This window comes from Lissotriton vulgaris, chromosome 6 (assembly GCF_964263255.1).
Source record: "Lissotriton vulgaris chromosome 6, aLisVul1.2, whole genome shotgun sequence".
Classification (NCBI taxonomy): Eukaryota; Metazoa; Chordata; class Amphibia; order Caudata; family Salamandridae; genus Lissotriton; species Lissotriton vulgaris.
The window spans coordinates 208,272,569-208,289,932 of record NC_141694.1 but is presented as its reverse complement, the minus strand read 5'-3'; the positions used below and the strand labels follow the sequence as shown (position 1 = coordinate 208,289,932).

Here is a 17,364-nt window from a genome sequence, read left to right as displayed (position 1 = left end):
AATCTGAGACGTATTAGGTTCTTAATAAGGAATTGCAGGTTATGGACCACGAGTAGGGGTAGATCTCTGCCTAGATCATTCTAGATGATTCAAAATTACTGCAAAATAATTGTGGCCATCCCCTACAAATACCTTCTTGTGGACCTTGGTGCTACCCAGTGGTCCACCTCATTAGCAAGCTTCCTGAGTGTTTGGCCAGATCTATAAAACAAAGACTGAACATGTGCTCCTTTGCAATCAAATTGTACAGCCACTGATAATCTTTTGCTTCACTGCCCTTCACCCGACTCTCCAGTGCTTTGCAAAAGGAATCCACCCAGGTCTGCTGGGCCAGTTTCTGGCTATCCCTGAACTTGTGCCTATACATTTTTGGGCTTTAACAATATTTTCCGATACAGGCTTCTTTAATGGGGTGTGCTACCTCACTCTGTCTTCATTCTCTAGGGCCAGTAGAGTGTCCCTTCCTTCACTACCGATATGCCTCCACAGACAAGCCCCCAATCCCCGCCTGAGAAATCTTGTGCATCTGCAAGGCAATCTTATAAGCCTCAAACCATCTATCAATATTGTCACCCACAACAAAGTCAGACACGAGACCTTTAGAAATGTGGACCCTCTTGTCTCAAGAGGGCACCAGGGAAATGCTGCCACCATCACTGCCGGACTCTGTCCAGCTCCTTAAGGCTCCTCTTATGAGCCAAACGCTCCAAAGTAATTCTCTCCTCCATGGCTAATTTCTTTGACTCCTTCTCCAGCTCCAATCTGGCTAGCTCTAGCTTGAGCCTCCTTTTCTTCCTCCTGTTCCTCAGAGCTCAGGTCCCTGGAAGACACCCTGCTTGCTGCATGAGAGCCATTACCAATTCTGGGATCACGTTATCCCCCTCAACTGCAGGAGAAACCACAGGAAGGTCCTCTGTAGGCCCTTTCCCCTCTGAGCTAGTATAAATCCTCTCCTTCACTATCCATTCCATCCTCTGTTGCTGTAGCCAGTGATTGGTGGACTTCTGTTCACCTTCCTGTTGGTGCTCTTTGCTCAAAGTCCCCTCTTTTTACAAAACTCTTTGAGCTGGGTAGCGTAGAAGGATTTTATGTTGGCCAGCTCAAACGTCATTATTGTAGGTGAAAGCACACAGTTAGACAGATGTGTTTAAAATGGCCCTTACTGCAGGGTCAGCCCTAAACATGTTGCTTTCTTCCTCCCCTTTTTGCTGAATTGTTTTTGTTGGCTTTAGGATTCTTAGCACTTTACCACTGCTGAACAGTGCCAAAGTGCATGTGCTCTATCCCTAAAACATGGTAACATTGGGATATCCACAATTAGCATATTTTATATAAATGGCTCAAGGCTCACTACAGGGGGTTATGCAGCCCTTTGTGTGGGGACTGGGAATAGCCTATTCAGGTGTAAGTGTGAGGCTGTGTCCAGCTCCTTTCTCCCATCCAGTTCAGGATGGCCCATCTGGACACCCTTTGAGTGTGGCTGTCCAGAGGGAATACAACAAGCCCAACTGTCACCCAACCCAGACATGCAATCAGAGACAGGCATCAAATAGCTAAAGTAAGAAAAAAAGTTGCATTTTCAGATTTGCAATTTAGAATCTGACTTCAACATTAAGTTGTGATTCAAACTGTGATTCCAGAGACACCAAACTCTAAAGGTTTATCTCCAGAATGTGAATTATACTTAAAAAATGTAAAAAGGTAACTCGATTGTTAACCTATGGGAGAGATAGGCCTTGCAGTAGTGAAAAACAAATTTAAATGTTTTTCACTAACAGGACATGTAAAATCTTACAAGTACATGTTCGACTTTTTGAAATACACTGTACCCTGCCTTCGGGCTGTCCAGGGCCTGCCCTAGTAGTTACTTAAATGTATTAAAAAGAAGGGTTTTGGCCTGGTGAGAGTTTTAACTTGCAGGGTCGACATTGCAGTTTAGACTGCACGCACAGTCTCTGCAAAGGCAGTCCTGAGACATGAGCTACTTAAGTGGGTAGCAGAATCAGTGCTGCAGGTTCACTAATAGCATTTAATTTACAGGCCCTGGGCACTGTAGTGCACTTTACCAGGGCTTATATTTAAATTAACCATGCCAATTGCATATATGTCAATGTTACTGTGTTTTAGGGAAAGAGCACAAACACTTTAGCACTGGTTAGCAGTGGTAAAGTGCCAAGAATACTAAGGCCCATTTTGAAATAATGGGGTGACCCATAATAGTCCACAGGGATCACTGAAATAATATAGACTGCCAAAATATCGACCTGCAAAAATATCGTTGCTAAAATATCGACAGACAAAATATCGACTTTCTATCTACAAACAGGTAAGTACAAAAATATCGAGTCCAAAATATCGTTAACAATAATATAGATGTAAAAAATATCGACTTTATTAAAAACAGTGTTAAATTAAATTAATATTAAATTTTAATTACTAAAATATACTTAAAAATACTTAAATTAAATTATAATAATTAAATAATAAATGAAAATAATAAAAAAAAAATTTACAATCTTATTTGTTGACCCTGAACCCTAAAATATACCCCTTTACCCAAAAACCCAAAACTGACCCTGAACCCTAAAAATACCCCTTTACCCAAAAACTAAAAACTGACCCTGAACCCTAAAAATGCCCCTTTACCCAAAAACTGAAAACTGACCCTGAACCCTAAAAATGCCCCTTTACCCAAAAACTGAAAACTGACCTTGAACCCTAAAAATGCCCCTTTACCCAAAAAACTGAAAACTGACCCTGAACCCTAAAAATGCCCCTTTACCCAAAAACTGAAAACTGACCCTGAACCCTAAAAATGCCCCTTTACCCAAAAACTGAAAACTGACCCTGAACCCTAAAAATGCCCCTTTACCCAAAAACTGAAAACTGACCCTGAACCTTAAAAATGCCCCTTTATCAAAAAACTGAAAACTGACCCTGAACCCTAAAAATACTCCTTTACCCAAAATTGATCAATATTATTTAATTACCAAATAATTATTAATTAACAATAACAATAAAGTAAATATATTAGCACATTAGCTGTAATTATTTTAATAATTAATATTATTTTTTCCCAATTAATTACTTAACAATAACACAAAATCACTTATGTTCCAGCATTTCCAACAGTCCTCAGAATGACTTGGCTTCAATATCATAATTCTCTCATAGGCTGGAAAGTCTGTTTCTTAAGGTCGATGAAATGTACTGTTCTGAACCATGCTTTCAAGCCCATCTAAGGGGCAGGAATCAAGCATTTATTCTGCAAAGAGCAACTTTAAAATCTACGATGGAAGTAAGAGAAGAAGGCCCCTTGATTCTAGAGCCGTACAGAGAATTTATAGATGTCTTCAGTTAGAAAGACACAGATACCCTTCTACCTTCTTCTACATCAGGAATATGATTGTGTCATCAAGTTGACTTCAGTGGGATTCATCTCTTATGGAAGAATATACCACGTAATGGTAGATAAGATACTGACACATTTCTTAAATGAAAATCTGGAGAAATGCTTTATTAGATGTTTTACATTACCTAATAGTGACTCCAATTTTGTTGTTGTGAAGTTTGAGACTTAAAAGGATATGTTTGGTCGATTCTGATGCTAATACCCAAGACTCCACACTTTGGAGAGTGACGCTGTTTTGAGTGACGTGCTCAGTAACACACATCTCGATTGGAGAAAATGGGGGCAATATTAGGGAAATATCGGGAGCATCTTGGTGGTTCAATACCAGCTTCACAGGTAATTCTTCAGATAGATTCAACTTGCATATGTCCTCTCAGAGTCATCTGGATAAAGGCCAGAGGAGATACTTAACATAAGGTGGAATTACCCCCAGCCGCAACCCTCCTTCCAATCTGAGACGTATTAGGTTCTTAATAAGGAATTGCAGGTTATGGACCACGAGTAGGGGTAGATCTCTGCCTAGATCATTCTAGATGATTCAAAATTACTGCAAAATAATTTTGGCCATCCCCTACAAATACCTTCTTGTGGACCTTGGTGCTACCCAGTGGTCCACCTCATTAGCAAGCTTCCTGAGTGTTTGGCCAGATCTATAAAACAAAGACTGAACATGTGCTCCTTTGCAATCAAATTGTACAGCCACTGATAATCTTTTGCTTCACTGCCCTTCACCCGACTCTCCAGTGCTTTGCAAAAGGAATCCACCCAGGTCTGCTGGGCCAGTTTCTGGCTATCCCTGAACTTGTGCCTATACATTTTTGGGCTTTAACAATATTTTCCGATACAGGCTTCTTTAATGGGGTGTGCTACCTCACTCTGTCTTCATTCTCTAGGGCCAGTAGAGTGTCCCTTCCTTCACTACCGATATGCCTCCACAGACAAGCCCCCAATCCCCGCCTGAGAAATCTTGTGCATCTGCAAGGCAATCTTATAAGCCTCAAACCATCTATCAATATTGTCACCCACAACAAAGTCAGACACGAGACCTTTAGAAATGTGGACCCTCTTGTCTCAAGAGGGCACCAGGGAAATGCTGCCACCATCACTGCCGGACTCTGTCCAGCTCCTTAAGGCTCCTCTTATGAGCCAAACGCTCCAAAGTAATTCTCTCCTCCATGGCTAATTTCTTTGACTCCTTCTCCAGCTCCAATCTGGCTAGCTCTAGCTTGAGCCTCCTTTTCTTCCTCCTGTTCCTCAGAGCTCAGGTCCCTGGAAGACACCCTGCTTGCTGCATGAGAGCCATTACCAATTCTGGGATCACGTTATCCCCCTCAACTGCAGGAAAAACCACAGGAAGGTCCTCTGTAGGCCCTTTCCCCTCTGAGCTAGTATAAATCCTCTCCTTCACTATCCATTCCATCCTCTGTTGCCGTAGCCAGTGATTGGTGGACTTCTGTTCACCTTCCTGTTGGTGCTCTTTGCTCAAAGTCCCCTCTTTTTACAAAACTCTTTGAGCTGGGTAGCGTAGAAGGATTTTATGTTGGCCAGCTCAAACGTCATTATTGTAGGTGAAAGCACACAGTTAGACAGATGTGTTTAAAATGGCCCTTACTGCAGGGTCAGCCCTAAACATGTTGCTTTCTTCCTCCCCTTTTTGCTGAATTGTTTTTGTTGGCTTTAGGATTCTTAGCACTTTACCACTGCTGAACAGTGCCAAAGTGCATGTGGTCTATCCCTAAAACATGGTAACATTGGGATATCCACAATTAGCATATTTTATATAAATGGCTCAAGGCTCACTACAGGGGGTTATGCAGCCCTTTGTGTGGGGACTTGGAATAGCCTATTCAGGTGTAAGTGTGAGGCTGTGTCCAGCTCCTTTCTCCCATCCAGTTCAGGATGGCCCATCTGGACACCCTTTGAGTGTGGCTGTCCAGAGGGAATACAACAAGCCCAACTGTCACCCAACCCAGACATGCAATCAGAGACAGGCATCAAAAAGCTAAAGTAAGAAAAAAAAGTTGCATTTTCAGATTTGCAATTTAGAATCTGACTTCAACATTAAGTTGTGATTCAAACTGTGATTCCAGAGACACCAAACTCTAAAGGTTTATCTCCAGAATGTGAATTATACTTAAAAAATGTAATAAGGTAACTCGATTGTTAACCTATGGGAGAGATAGGCCTTGCAGTAGTGAAAAACAAATTTAAATGTTTTTCACTAACAGGACATGTAAAATCTTACAAGTACATGTTCGACTTTTTGAAATACACTGTACCCTGCCTTCGGGCTGTCCAGGGCCTGCCCTAGTAGTTACTTAAATGTATTAAAAAGAAGGGTTTTGGCCTGGTGAGAGTTTTAACTTGCAGGGTCGACATTGCAGTTTAGACTGCACGCACAGTCTCTGCAAAGGCAGTCCTGAGACATGAGCTACTTAAGTGGGTAGCAGAATCAGTGCTGCAGGTTCACTAATAGCATTTAATTTACAGGCCCTGGGCACTGTAGTGCACTTTACCAGGGCTTATATTTAAATTAACCATGCCAATTGCATATATGTCAATGTTACTGTGTTTTAGGGAAAGAGCACAAACACTTTAGCACTGGTTAGCAGTGGTAAAGTGCCAAGAATACTAAGGCCCATTTTGAAATAATGGGGTGACCCATAATAGTCCACAGGGATCACTGAAATAATATAGACTGCCAAAATATCGACCTGCAAAAATATCGTTGCCAAAATATCGACAGACAAAATATCGACTTTCTATCTACAAACAGGTAAGTACAAAAATATCGAGTCCAAAATATCGTTAACAATAATATAGATGTAAAAAATATCGACTTTATTAAAAACAGTGTTAAATTAAATTATTATTAAATTTTAATTACTAAAATATACTTAAAAATACTTAAATTAAATTATAATAATTAAATAATAAATGAAAATAATAAAAAAAAATTTACAATCTTATTTGTTGACCCTGAACCCTAAAATATACCCCTTTACCCAAAAACCCAAAACTGACCCTGAACCCTAAAAATACCCCTTTACCCAAAAACTAAAAACTGACCCTGAACCCTAAAAATGCCCCTTTACCCAAAAACTGAAAACTGACCCTGAACCCTAAAAATGCCCCTTTACCCAAAAACTGAAAACTGACCTTGAACCCTAAAAATGCCCCTTTACCCAAAAAACTGAAAACTGACCCTGAACCCTAAAAATGCCCCTTTACCCAAAAACTGAAAACTGACCCTGAACCCTAAAAATGCCCCTTTACCCAAAAACTGAAAACTGACCCTGAACCCTAAAAATGCCCCTTTACCCAAAAACTGAAAACTGACCCTGAACCCTAAAAATGCCCCTTTACCAAAAAACTGAAAACTGACCCTGAACCCTAAAAATACTCCTTTACCCAAAATTTATCAATATTATTTAATTACCAAATAATTATTAATTAACAATAACAATAAAGTAAATATATTAGCACATTAGCTGTAATTATTTTAATAATTAATATTATTTTTTCCCAATTAATTACTTAACAATAACACAAAATTATATATATTTAAATGTACTCTAATTAATGTAGTTAACTAATTACAATTAATCAATTACCAATTAATTACTAATTCAAAATATGTACAAAATTATATTAATTAATTAACTAATTATTATTAATTATCAATTAATTATTAATTATAAATATTTACAAACATATATTAATAATTAATTATTATTAAATTACTTCCCACCCTATTCCCCTATAAACCCACAACCCGCTACAGAATTACATAACGCAATTATTAAAAAAACAAAATCCATTTAATAAAATATTTTATAACATTAATACACACTTTTCACATATATTATTACATAAAAATACACTATAAAATATTATATATTATTAAAAATTCGATATTTTTGCTATCTATATTTTATACAGTCGATATTACTTCACTTACCTGAAAAACGATATTTTTGTAGTCGATATTATGTCCAGTCGATATTTTGTCCAGTCTATATTAAAAACTCGATATTATGTCCAGTCGATATTTTGGAGTCGATATTTTGTCTGTTCACCAGTCCACAGACCAGGGTAATGTTCAGTATAGAAAACAATGGTCCTAGACTGTTTCTAGTTGATTTTACTTTTGAACGTTATCCATTAAGTCAAACTTCATATGCATGGTACACATAGAAACCAATTAGGGTGCAATTTGATTTCTATATGTACCATGCATATAAATTTCGACTTAATGAATAACGTTCAAAAGTAAAATCAGTTAGAAACTCTAGGACTATTGTTTTCTATACCCAAGAATATGAAGGCCAGCAAAAACGAAGTCAGCAAAAACAGGAGGTCTGAAGGCAAAAAGTTAGGGGAAACCACACCAAGGATGCCAGGTCAACACTAGTGGTGTCATGAGTTTTTAAACAAGACTAGAATCAGGGTTTGACCATCCTTGTAGGAGTCTTGGCTTGAGTAGGGCAAAAAAAGTCTCTCTCATTTTCCACATAGAAATATATTCAGAGCTCAATCCACACAATAGGTGGAATGTCCCTTACACCGCCTCATCCCAAACCTTTAAATGGGTGTTTGACAGGTGATCTCAAAGAAGTAATCTTCAACCAAGCAAAGTCTCCATTTGTACCAGTAGCTGCCAACATGCAGAATCAGATATCTGTGGGAGTCTTTCTGGATGGCGCTCACAAGACGTGTATTAGAAGCAAAGTTATCTCTAGTAAGCACTTTTCACAAACATGTTTAATTGACTGTGCTGGGGAGAAAGAAACTACACAATCTTGCATGATAATTTGCTTTAAAGAGATGGTGCATGCTTTACATCATTAAACATACAAAATAAATAATATATTATTTTTACCCCAAAATGATAGGAAAGGAAGTATAATCATTGGCTATGAAATCAGTGGCGATGACCTATCTCTGTCTGAGGTCCAGGAAGCAAATTGGAATGTGGTCTCAGACTTAATATCCAAATACGACGTCAGCTACGACTCCTTTAATGTGACCGAAGAAGGAGGTAATATTGTACTACCCTATTGTAAAATGCTGGAAAAATATTGTGTCTACAAGCACCCTAGCAATGCATTTTAATGGAATGCAAAGAGCACAGGAGCTGTTGCAGTAAATATTGCTGTAAAATAGTGCAAAGTACACACCCACCCGCATGTCCTGAACACACACACACACACCCACAGAAGCACACAATACTTTGACTAAGTGTTTTATGTAAATGACTAAATTACTATCCTTATGTTCCTGCATGTGCACCTCATGTTGTCAATGAAAGACATACATGCATTAAGTCTGGCAAATTCAGAGGGTAATTATACAAAGAATATAAACAAGAGAGATTGTGACATGTAGGATAGATAGATCACATTCAACAATTTAGCTATTCAGGCTTCGAAACACTCTGACATGATTTTTGAAAATCAAGTCATAAACACAGGTCACAATCTTAATAACACACGGGGATTAACCAGACAAGCAGAAGAAAAATAGAAGGGGAACATACCAAACAAATAGACATGTTTAATAAAAAGACCAACATAGCTGTATATCATCAATTCAATAAAAGAAAGATTGTAATGATAGAATCTGGTCTGAGGTCTTGCTGTTATTCTGTGAACCAACTAACGTCAGTAGCACAAATGGTAAAATGAGTTGCTGCAAAACTCCAATAAAAGTTATAAGTAACGGTGCTCCTTACAGCAGAGTGGTCTCAAAATTGGAGCACCCACAACAGAGGCACAACGAGGTGTAAGCATTCCGTACCTGCTGTCAACGCCACACTGACCGTGATCAGGAAGAGAAAAACAAGTCTGGCCTTGTCTAAAGGACCATACACACTCTGAACAACAAAGATTACAGGCAAACCCTTCACCTTCACAATCTACCTGATAGCAGTGCTTACAAAGACTAATCAGCAGTTACTTTCAGCAAACGTATTGAATCAAATTTCTAAAGGGAAGCCTGTCTTCTCTTTTCACACTTCTGTGCTCAGGGCTGCTCTCTCCAATCTCAGGAATGTCAGCAAAACACAGTCAGTGCTGACAGCAACACCAACATTTTTGATCATAGCAGCAGTGGTAGGGGGATGAGAACTGCGGCAGGAGGACAGCCAAGATCAAGCAATACTAAATGGAGTTCCAGCTCTAAGGATGAACCTTATAACCAACCCTTATATTTTAACTGCAATCAAATTGAAATGGTTATTGGTAAACAAACATGCAACTGAAGCAAGACATTTCTGATGTTTAAGGGGAAAGCCAGACTTACTATTATTTTGTCGCTTCAGGATCTGAATATTGGTAGTTTACCACGAAAAAGGTTACGTCAAAACAACAAATAAATGTCTAAAAAATTAAATAACCCTATAAAGTACATACTAGCTCTAAACTAAAAAAATCAGTGTCCATTGTTTCTACTTTATCAAAGAAAAATTACTTAAATTCACACACACTGCCAGATACTAAATATAAAATTACAAATGTAGTCAAACAAAATCAGACCTTTCTATCACCACCAAAACTGGCAATGTGTGTTATAGAATATATATAGACACCCTCGTTGGTGTTTGTAAAGGAGGACATAATTAGAAGATTTGTCTGTTGTAGGTATCCAGGAATATCTCAAAGTAAAACCCTTCTCCTTGCATTTGTCATAGATGCCAGACCGCAATCCCCCTTGTCATGGAGTTCACAATGTAAATCCATCTCTTATTCAATTAGTCAGATAGCTACTTAAAGTCCTGTCTACTGTTGTTTGTACTGGTGTTCACAATGCAAACCCCCTTCCTATTTGCCAGAAAGTTCATCATGTGAAAATATTTTCTGTTACATTTGTCAAGTTCTTAATGTAATACCCGTTCCTGTTATATGTGTCACAGAGTTCATAATGTAAAGCCTCTTCTTATGATGTTTGTCATAGACTTGATTTGATTTGATTTGATTTGATTTGATTTGAGCATTTGTAAAGCGCGCGATTGCCATAGGCGTCTTGGCGCTGTGATTCGATTCTGACTCTTATGATGTAAATTTAGGGATATGCGGAGAACAGCCACGTTTTTACTTGCTTTCTAAATGATTTCAGTGATGGACTTGTTTTTATATCTAACGGTAGTTGGTTCCAGCTTCTTGCTGTATGTACCAGGAAGCTCCTTCCGCCCCAGTTTGCTCTCTTGAATCTTGGTACCGCGATCATTTTCTTTTGGCCAGATCTGAGGGTTCTATTTGGCTCATATAGTTTTAGATGAGTTTTTAAAAATTGGGATCCAGTTCCATTGGTTGCTTTATATGCTAAGCACAGTGTTTTGAATTGTATTCTTTTTTCGATTGGTAGCCAGTGTAGATCTCTAAGTTTGTGACTGATTCTTTCAAATTTTGGTATCCCTAATATCAGCCTGGCTGCTGCATTCTGCAGGCGTTGGAGTTTGATTAGAGTTTTCTTCCTGGCTCCAGCATATAGGCCGTTCCCATAGTCCAATCTGGACAAGGCTAGTGCTGTCACCACCGTCTTTCGTGAATCAAGTGGTAGGTAGGGTAGAATTTTCTTGATCATTTTTAGAATGACTTCACAATGAAAATCCCCTTAGTAATACCTCTGTCAGAGAGTTCACAATGCAAAACCCTGTTCTATTGTATATGAGGAATTAATTTCAGACTGTCCCAAGTCAGGATGTAGCTACTGACTTAGCTTGTGTTAATGGACTTCTTTTTTTGTCCTGAGCACCATACATCCATCCCTGAAACATGGGACCAAGAATCCCTTTTAGCATTTGAAACGCAGGGTAATGATGCAAAGCAGTCTGAGGCAAATGCAGGGAGGTGACAAAGCTAGAAAATCAAAACTCACCAACTAACAAAATAACAATAAATCAATACTAAGCCAATTATTATTTAAAAGGGGAAAGCACAGTAATGAACACAGAACTAAATACTATGCAAACTTTACACATTTTCAAGTCAGAATGGCATATTGAAACTTTTCCGAAAGGGAGCTCACAAAATCTCAGGACGCAAATCATGTATCCTACAGACATTTCATGGGGACTACCAACCTGATTCATCCAGTGTGTTCCTATTATCTCTCTGCAGCCAGGTGTCAGTTTGCGCACTAACAGGCTCTAAACCTAAAAATCAACAATGCTCTTATATGGGCCTCCTGCAGCACATAAAGCCTTTCACAATCAGCGAGGTTAGGCCTAGAGGCTTTGCTAGGTCATTTACAATAGAAAATGAGAAGCCCACTGCCTTTGTCACAACATTTAAATATCAATAAAATAAGCCTATAAGCTTTAGCATGAAAATAAACACAACCAAGTGGTCTCTGCCTAGAGGGACCAATAAATTACTCACAGATATGGAACAAATGGGACTCCACCGAAGAATACAAGGGCCCACTCACGATGGCGGTCACACTCTCGACCTAGTTTTTACTAACATAGAGGAGCTCATATTCGATCTCCCACAGCCCCTCGTCTGGACTGACCATCGTATGATCAAGTTTGCTTCCCCCCTGCCCGTTCAGGGCCTTTGCAGCCCACCTGCTGGCAGGTGCCCCATGGTGCACAGGCAGTGGGACAAGCTTTCCACCCAAGTTTTTGAGGAGGCCTATCAGACTACCACACTGACTGGGGACCAGGGTGTGGAAAATAGGCTGATAGAATTTAATTAGGGGCTGAAGAAAGTGTTGGATGTTATCATCCCAATGAAACAGAAAGCTCGATTTACCCCTAGACGTAACTCAGCCAAATGGTTTACCCCAGAACTGAGCCAGGAAAAATCTGCATGCAAGAAACTCGAAAGACAATGGAGACACAATGAATCAGTCCAACTAAAACAACAATATAAAGCTGCCCTGGCAGCATACCATCGAAATCTTAAAGTTGCACGGTGTGTGTTCATCGCAAATCAAATCGAGCACTCCAATAACTCCGCCAAGGCCCTCTTTGATATAGTAAAGGACTTTGTGGAACCCTCGGTGTGTAAACAACCTGCCATTGAGACAAAGGATCTATGTGACTCACTGGCTGAGTTTTTCAATAAGAAAATCGAAAAAATCCACGCAAACTTCTCGATAGAGAACCTGGCTAGTTTTTCGGATATAGATAACTCAATTGCTGACACCATAGGGCCCAGGTGTTCTCTTGAACACTTTGAACCTTTCACCTTACCTGAAATCCAAACGGCGCTTACATCTGCCAAATCAGGGGCACCAATGGACCTTTGTCCACCCAAAATAATGTCGCTCTTATCCCACATTCTGGCCCCCTCGGTACAAAAGATCTTTAATTTATCTATTAGGGAAGGAGTAATTCTGACACCTTGGAAGGGAGCCCTTGTGCGCCCCATTTTAAAAAAACCTTCGGCCGACCCTGTCAGAGCTGGACAATTACCGGTCTATCTCCTTGCTTCCTCTTTTGGGCAAAATATTGGAAAGCCTGATCAATAGGCAACTGAACAGCTACCTGGAGGAAAATAGGATTCTGGATGCATCCCAGTCTGGCTTCCGCCGAGGATTCAGCACAGAAACGGCCCTCCTATCTGTGACGGATTCTTTGACAACAAAACTGGACATGGGCGGCTCAGCAATCCTGATTCTGCTTGACCTCTCTGCGGCCTTTGATACCATCTCCCATTCCAGGCTCGCGGAGAGGCTAAGCGCCTGTGGCATTCAGGGAATCGCTCATAAATGGCTCCGGAACTTCTTGGCAGATCGCTCCCAAATGGTCATTTTGAGCCCCCACCAATCTGAAAGAACATCACTGGATAAGGGCGTCCCCCAGGGCTCCTGCCTTAGCCTTACGCTTTTTAATATCTATTTGGACCCTTTGGCTATCGTACGCTGATGATACCCAGCTGCTTTTTAACATTGGCCAAGACCCAATGGCTGACAGACTCCGCTTTGCTAGGGGAATCTCTGCAATTTCTAACTGGCTGACCAACAACTGCTTACAGTTAAATCCAAGCAAGACGGAGGTCATGCTTCTGGGGAAGGCCAAACAACACAGTTGATGGACAGAATGTAGAACAATGTCATACATTCACCCCAGTACAATGATCTGGGCCTAAATCCATCGTTTTTTTGCACTCCACACCACCCTGGGTTAGACACTGGCTATATGCAAATCAGCTCTGACCCTGTGCCTCATGGGAACAGTCCAGTCCGAACTACCAAGCCATGTCTTTCCCAGACCGGAATAAAGCATCCAAGGACCGGTTTCTGGCTATCAGCCTTCATCAGCCTGGATAGCTTGACTCCAGTGGTGTGGAGAGCCTGGGACTCACGTCTGAGTATACCCAGCACACTCGGGGTGAAAATTGCAAAAAACACAGTTGATGGACAGAATGTAGAACAATGTCATACATTCACCCCAGTACAAGGATCTGGGCCTAAATCCATCGTTTTTTTGCACTCCACACCACCCTGGGTTAGACAGTGGCTATATGCAAATCAGCTCTGACCCTGTGCCTCATGGGAACAGTCCAGTCCGACCTACCAAGCCATGTCTTTCCCAGACCGGAATCAAGCATCCAAGGACCGGTTTCTGGCTATCAGCCTTCATCAGCCTGGATAGCTTGACTCCAGTGGTGTGGAGAGCCTGGGACTCACATCTGAGTATACCCAGCACACTCAGGGTGAAAATTGCAAAAAACACAGTTGATGGACAGAATGTAGCACAATGTCATACATTCACCCCAGTACAAGGATCCGGGCCTAAATCCATCGTTTTTTTGCACTCCACACCACCCTGGGTTAGACACTGGCTAAATGCAAATTAGCTCTGACCCTGTGCCTCATGGGAACAGTCCAGTCCGAACTACCAAGCCATGTCTTTCCCAGACCGGAATCAAGCATCCAAGGACTGGTTTCTGGCTATCAGCCTTCATCAGCCTGGATAGCTTGACTCCAGTGGTGTGGAGAGCCTGGGACTCACGTCTGAGTATACCCAGCACACTCGGGGTGAAAATTGCAAAACACACAGTTGATGGACAGAATGTAGAACAATGTCATACATTCACCCCAGTACAAGGATCTGGGCCTAAATCCATCGTTTTTTTGCACTCCACACCACCCTGGGTTAGACACTGGCTATATGCAAATCAGCTCTGACCCTGTGCCTCATGGGAACAGTCCAGTCCGACCTACCAAGCCATGTCTTTCCCAGACCGGAATCAAGCATCCAAGGACCGGTTTCTGGCTATCAGCCTTCATCAGCCTGGATAGCTTGACTCCAGTGGTGTGGAGAGCCTGGGACTCACGTCTGAGTATACCCAGCACACTCGGGGTGAAAATTGCAAAAAACACAGTTGATGGACAGAATGTAGCACAATGTCATACATTCACCCCAGTACAAGGATCTGGGCCTAAATCCATTGTTTTTTTGCACTCCACACTACCCTGGGTTAGACACTGGCTATATGCAAATCAGCTCTGACCCTGTGCCTCATGGGAACAGTCCAGTCCGAACTACCAAGCCATGTCTTTCCCAGACCGGAATCAAGCATCCAAGGACCGGTTTCTGGCCATCTGTCCATCATCCCCTTTTGTATCGCTCTGGGGAAGGCCAAAGCAGTCTGGACAAAGGATTGGTGGCCACCTAAACACGGCCCACCTCCAATTCCGAAGCCTTGTGTCAACAATTTGGGCATCAAATTAAATCAGTCGTTGTCCATGCAAGATCAGATAGCCGCAACATCAGGGGCTTGTTACTATAGATTAAGACTACTACGGAAGATCCTGACGTTCATCCCCTTAGAACATCGCAGATTAATAACTCAGGCGGTGGTGATGAGCCGCATGGACTACGGGAACGCCCTGTTAGCCGAAGTGGGAGCTACGGCTCTGAAAAAACTACAGGTGATTCAGAACACGGCGGCCAGGCTGGTTCTGAATATGCCGGCTGGTACCTCCTCTCAACCACTGCTGAGACATCTACACTGGCTTCCAATCAAGCAGAGAGCCTTTTTTAAGATCTGCTGCCTTACCTTCCGTGCACTTCAGGGTCAGGGTCCAGAATATCTCCAGAATAAATTGGAAAGATATGTGCCAACTCGCTGTTTAAGATCCTGTACACAGCAGCTGCTTCTTGTGCCCCGTATCAGACGCCAGCGATCCGGGGGCATGGCTTTCGCTTATATCGCCCCCAAATACTGGAATAGTCTCCGACTCTCCTTAGGAGAAATTCCCTCCTACCTCGTTTTTAGGAAACATTTAAAAGCTCTCCTGTAATAAATTTGTCCTCTTACGGTCCTACCTCCGAGGTGAGTTAGAGTAAAGCGCCGAGATGCCCCCAGGTGATTCGAGCGCGATACAAAAGTGAATAACATAACATAACATAACATAACAAAACATTTTAAGCTGATAGTATACATTGACATGAATATCATGTCTGCCTCTAGAGTCACCCAGTATTTTCTGTGTACAGGCCTAAAAAGAGACCTGCGTACAAAATTCCTTCCTATTGAATTTGTCATTGATTTCCCAGTGTAATCCCCCTTCATGTTGTATGTGTCACATAGTTTGCAATGTAAAACCTACTCCTATGATGTGTGTCATGGCATTCAAATTGTAAAACAACTTCATATTGCATTTATCAGAGTGTTCACTATTGTAAGCCATTTTCAATGGTTTTTAGAAATTGATTCGCAATGTAAAATGCCTTCTTTGTTGTTTGCAACAGAGCCTACAACTACATTGTATTGTTTTTGAGAGGTGTTCCCATGGTATTCGGAAGGTACAATGTCCGATTGTATCAATTGGGTTCTGTCGACTCTGGTATCGTCAGCCTCCAGACCTCAGGTCCCCAAAATGGGGACTTAGTATCTCTTCAAAAACTTGTAGTTGAGGGCAACCAGGACGCACAGCAGTCCAAAATTGACCCAGTGGATTGCTGTACGCTAGAAATTCAGAAAAACCAAAGGAAATGATGGACGGAGCGTTGACAATACAAGCACTCACCCCCAGTCAACTGATCTGGGTTTAATCCATCACAGTTCTTTAGCCCACTCTGCCACCCCAGTTCAGACATGGCCATATCCAAATCAGTCTGACCCTGTGCCTCATGGGAACAGTCCAGCCCGAACTGCCAAGTCATGCCTTCCCTGGACCGGAAACAAACTACAGAGGACCAGTTTCTGGCATTTCAGCCGTCTTCAGCCCGGCTTGCTTGAATCCAGTGGCAAAGTGAGCAAGGGACTCACGTCTGAGCATACCCTGCCAACTTATGGCGAACAAAGAAAAACCAAAGGAAATGATGGACGGAGCATTGACAGTACAAGCACTCACCCCCAGTCAACTGATCTGGGTTTAATCCATCACCGTTCTTTAGCCCACTCTGCCACCCCAGTTCAGACATGGCCATATGCAAATCAGTCTGACCCTGTGCCTCATGGGAACAATCCAGCCCGAACTGCCAAGCCATGCCTTCCCTGGACCGGAAACAAGCTACAGAGGACAGGTTTCTGGCATTTCAGCCGTCTTCAGCCCGGCTTGCTTAAATCCAGTGGCAAAGTGAGCAAGGGACTCACGTCTGAGCATACCCTGCCAACTTATGGCGAACAAAGAAAATCCAAAGGAAATGATGGACGGAGCGTTGACAATACAAACACTCACCCCCAGTCAACTGATCTGGGTTTAATCCATCACCGTTCTTTAGCCCACTCTGCCACCCCAGTTCAGACATGGTCATATGCAAATCAGTCTGACCCTGTGCCTCATGGGAACAGTCCAGCCGGAACTGCCAAGCCATGCCTTTCCTGGACCAGAAACAAGCTACAGAGGACCGGTTTCTGGCATTTCAGACATCTTCAGCCCGGCTTGCTTGAATCCAGTGGCAAAGTGAGCAAGGGACTCACGTCTGAGCATGCCCTGCCAACTTATGGCGAACAAAGAAAAACCAAAGGAATGGATGGACGGAGCGTTGA

The 17,364-nt window shown here is 41.7% G+C and overlaps 1 protein-coding gene across 1 annotated transcript in view; it reads left to right on the top strand.

The window, feature by feature from the left end:
* Positions 1-17,364, top strand: part of LOC147707029 (adhesion G protein-coupled receptor F1-like) — a 375,698-nt gene that overhangs the window by 145,903 nt on the left and 212,431 nt on the right. The window contains exon 7 of the mRNA XM_086925618.1: positions 8,308-8,453. Coding sequence (XP_086781744.1) covers positions 8,308-8,453 — 146 coding nt within the window. The remainder of the gene's footprint in view (positions 1-8,307; positions 8,454-17,364) is intronic.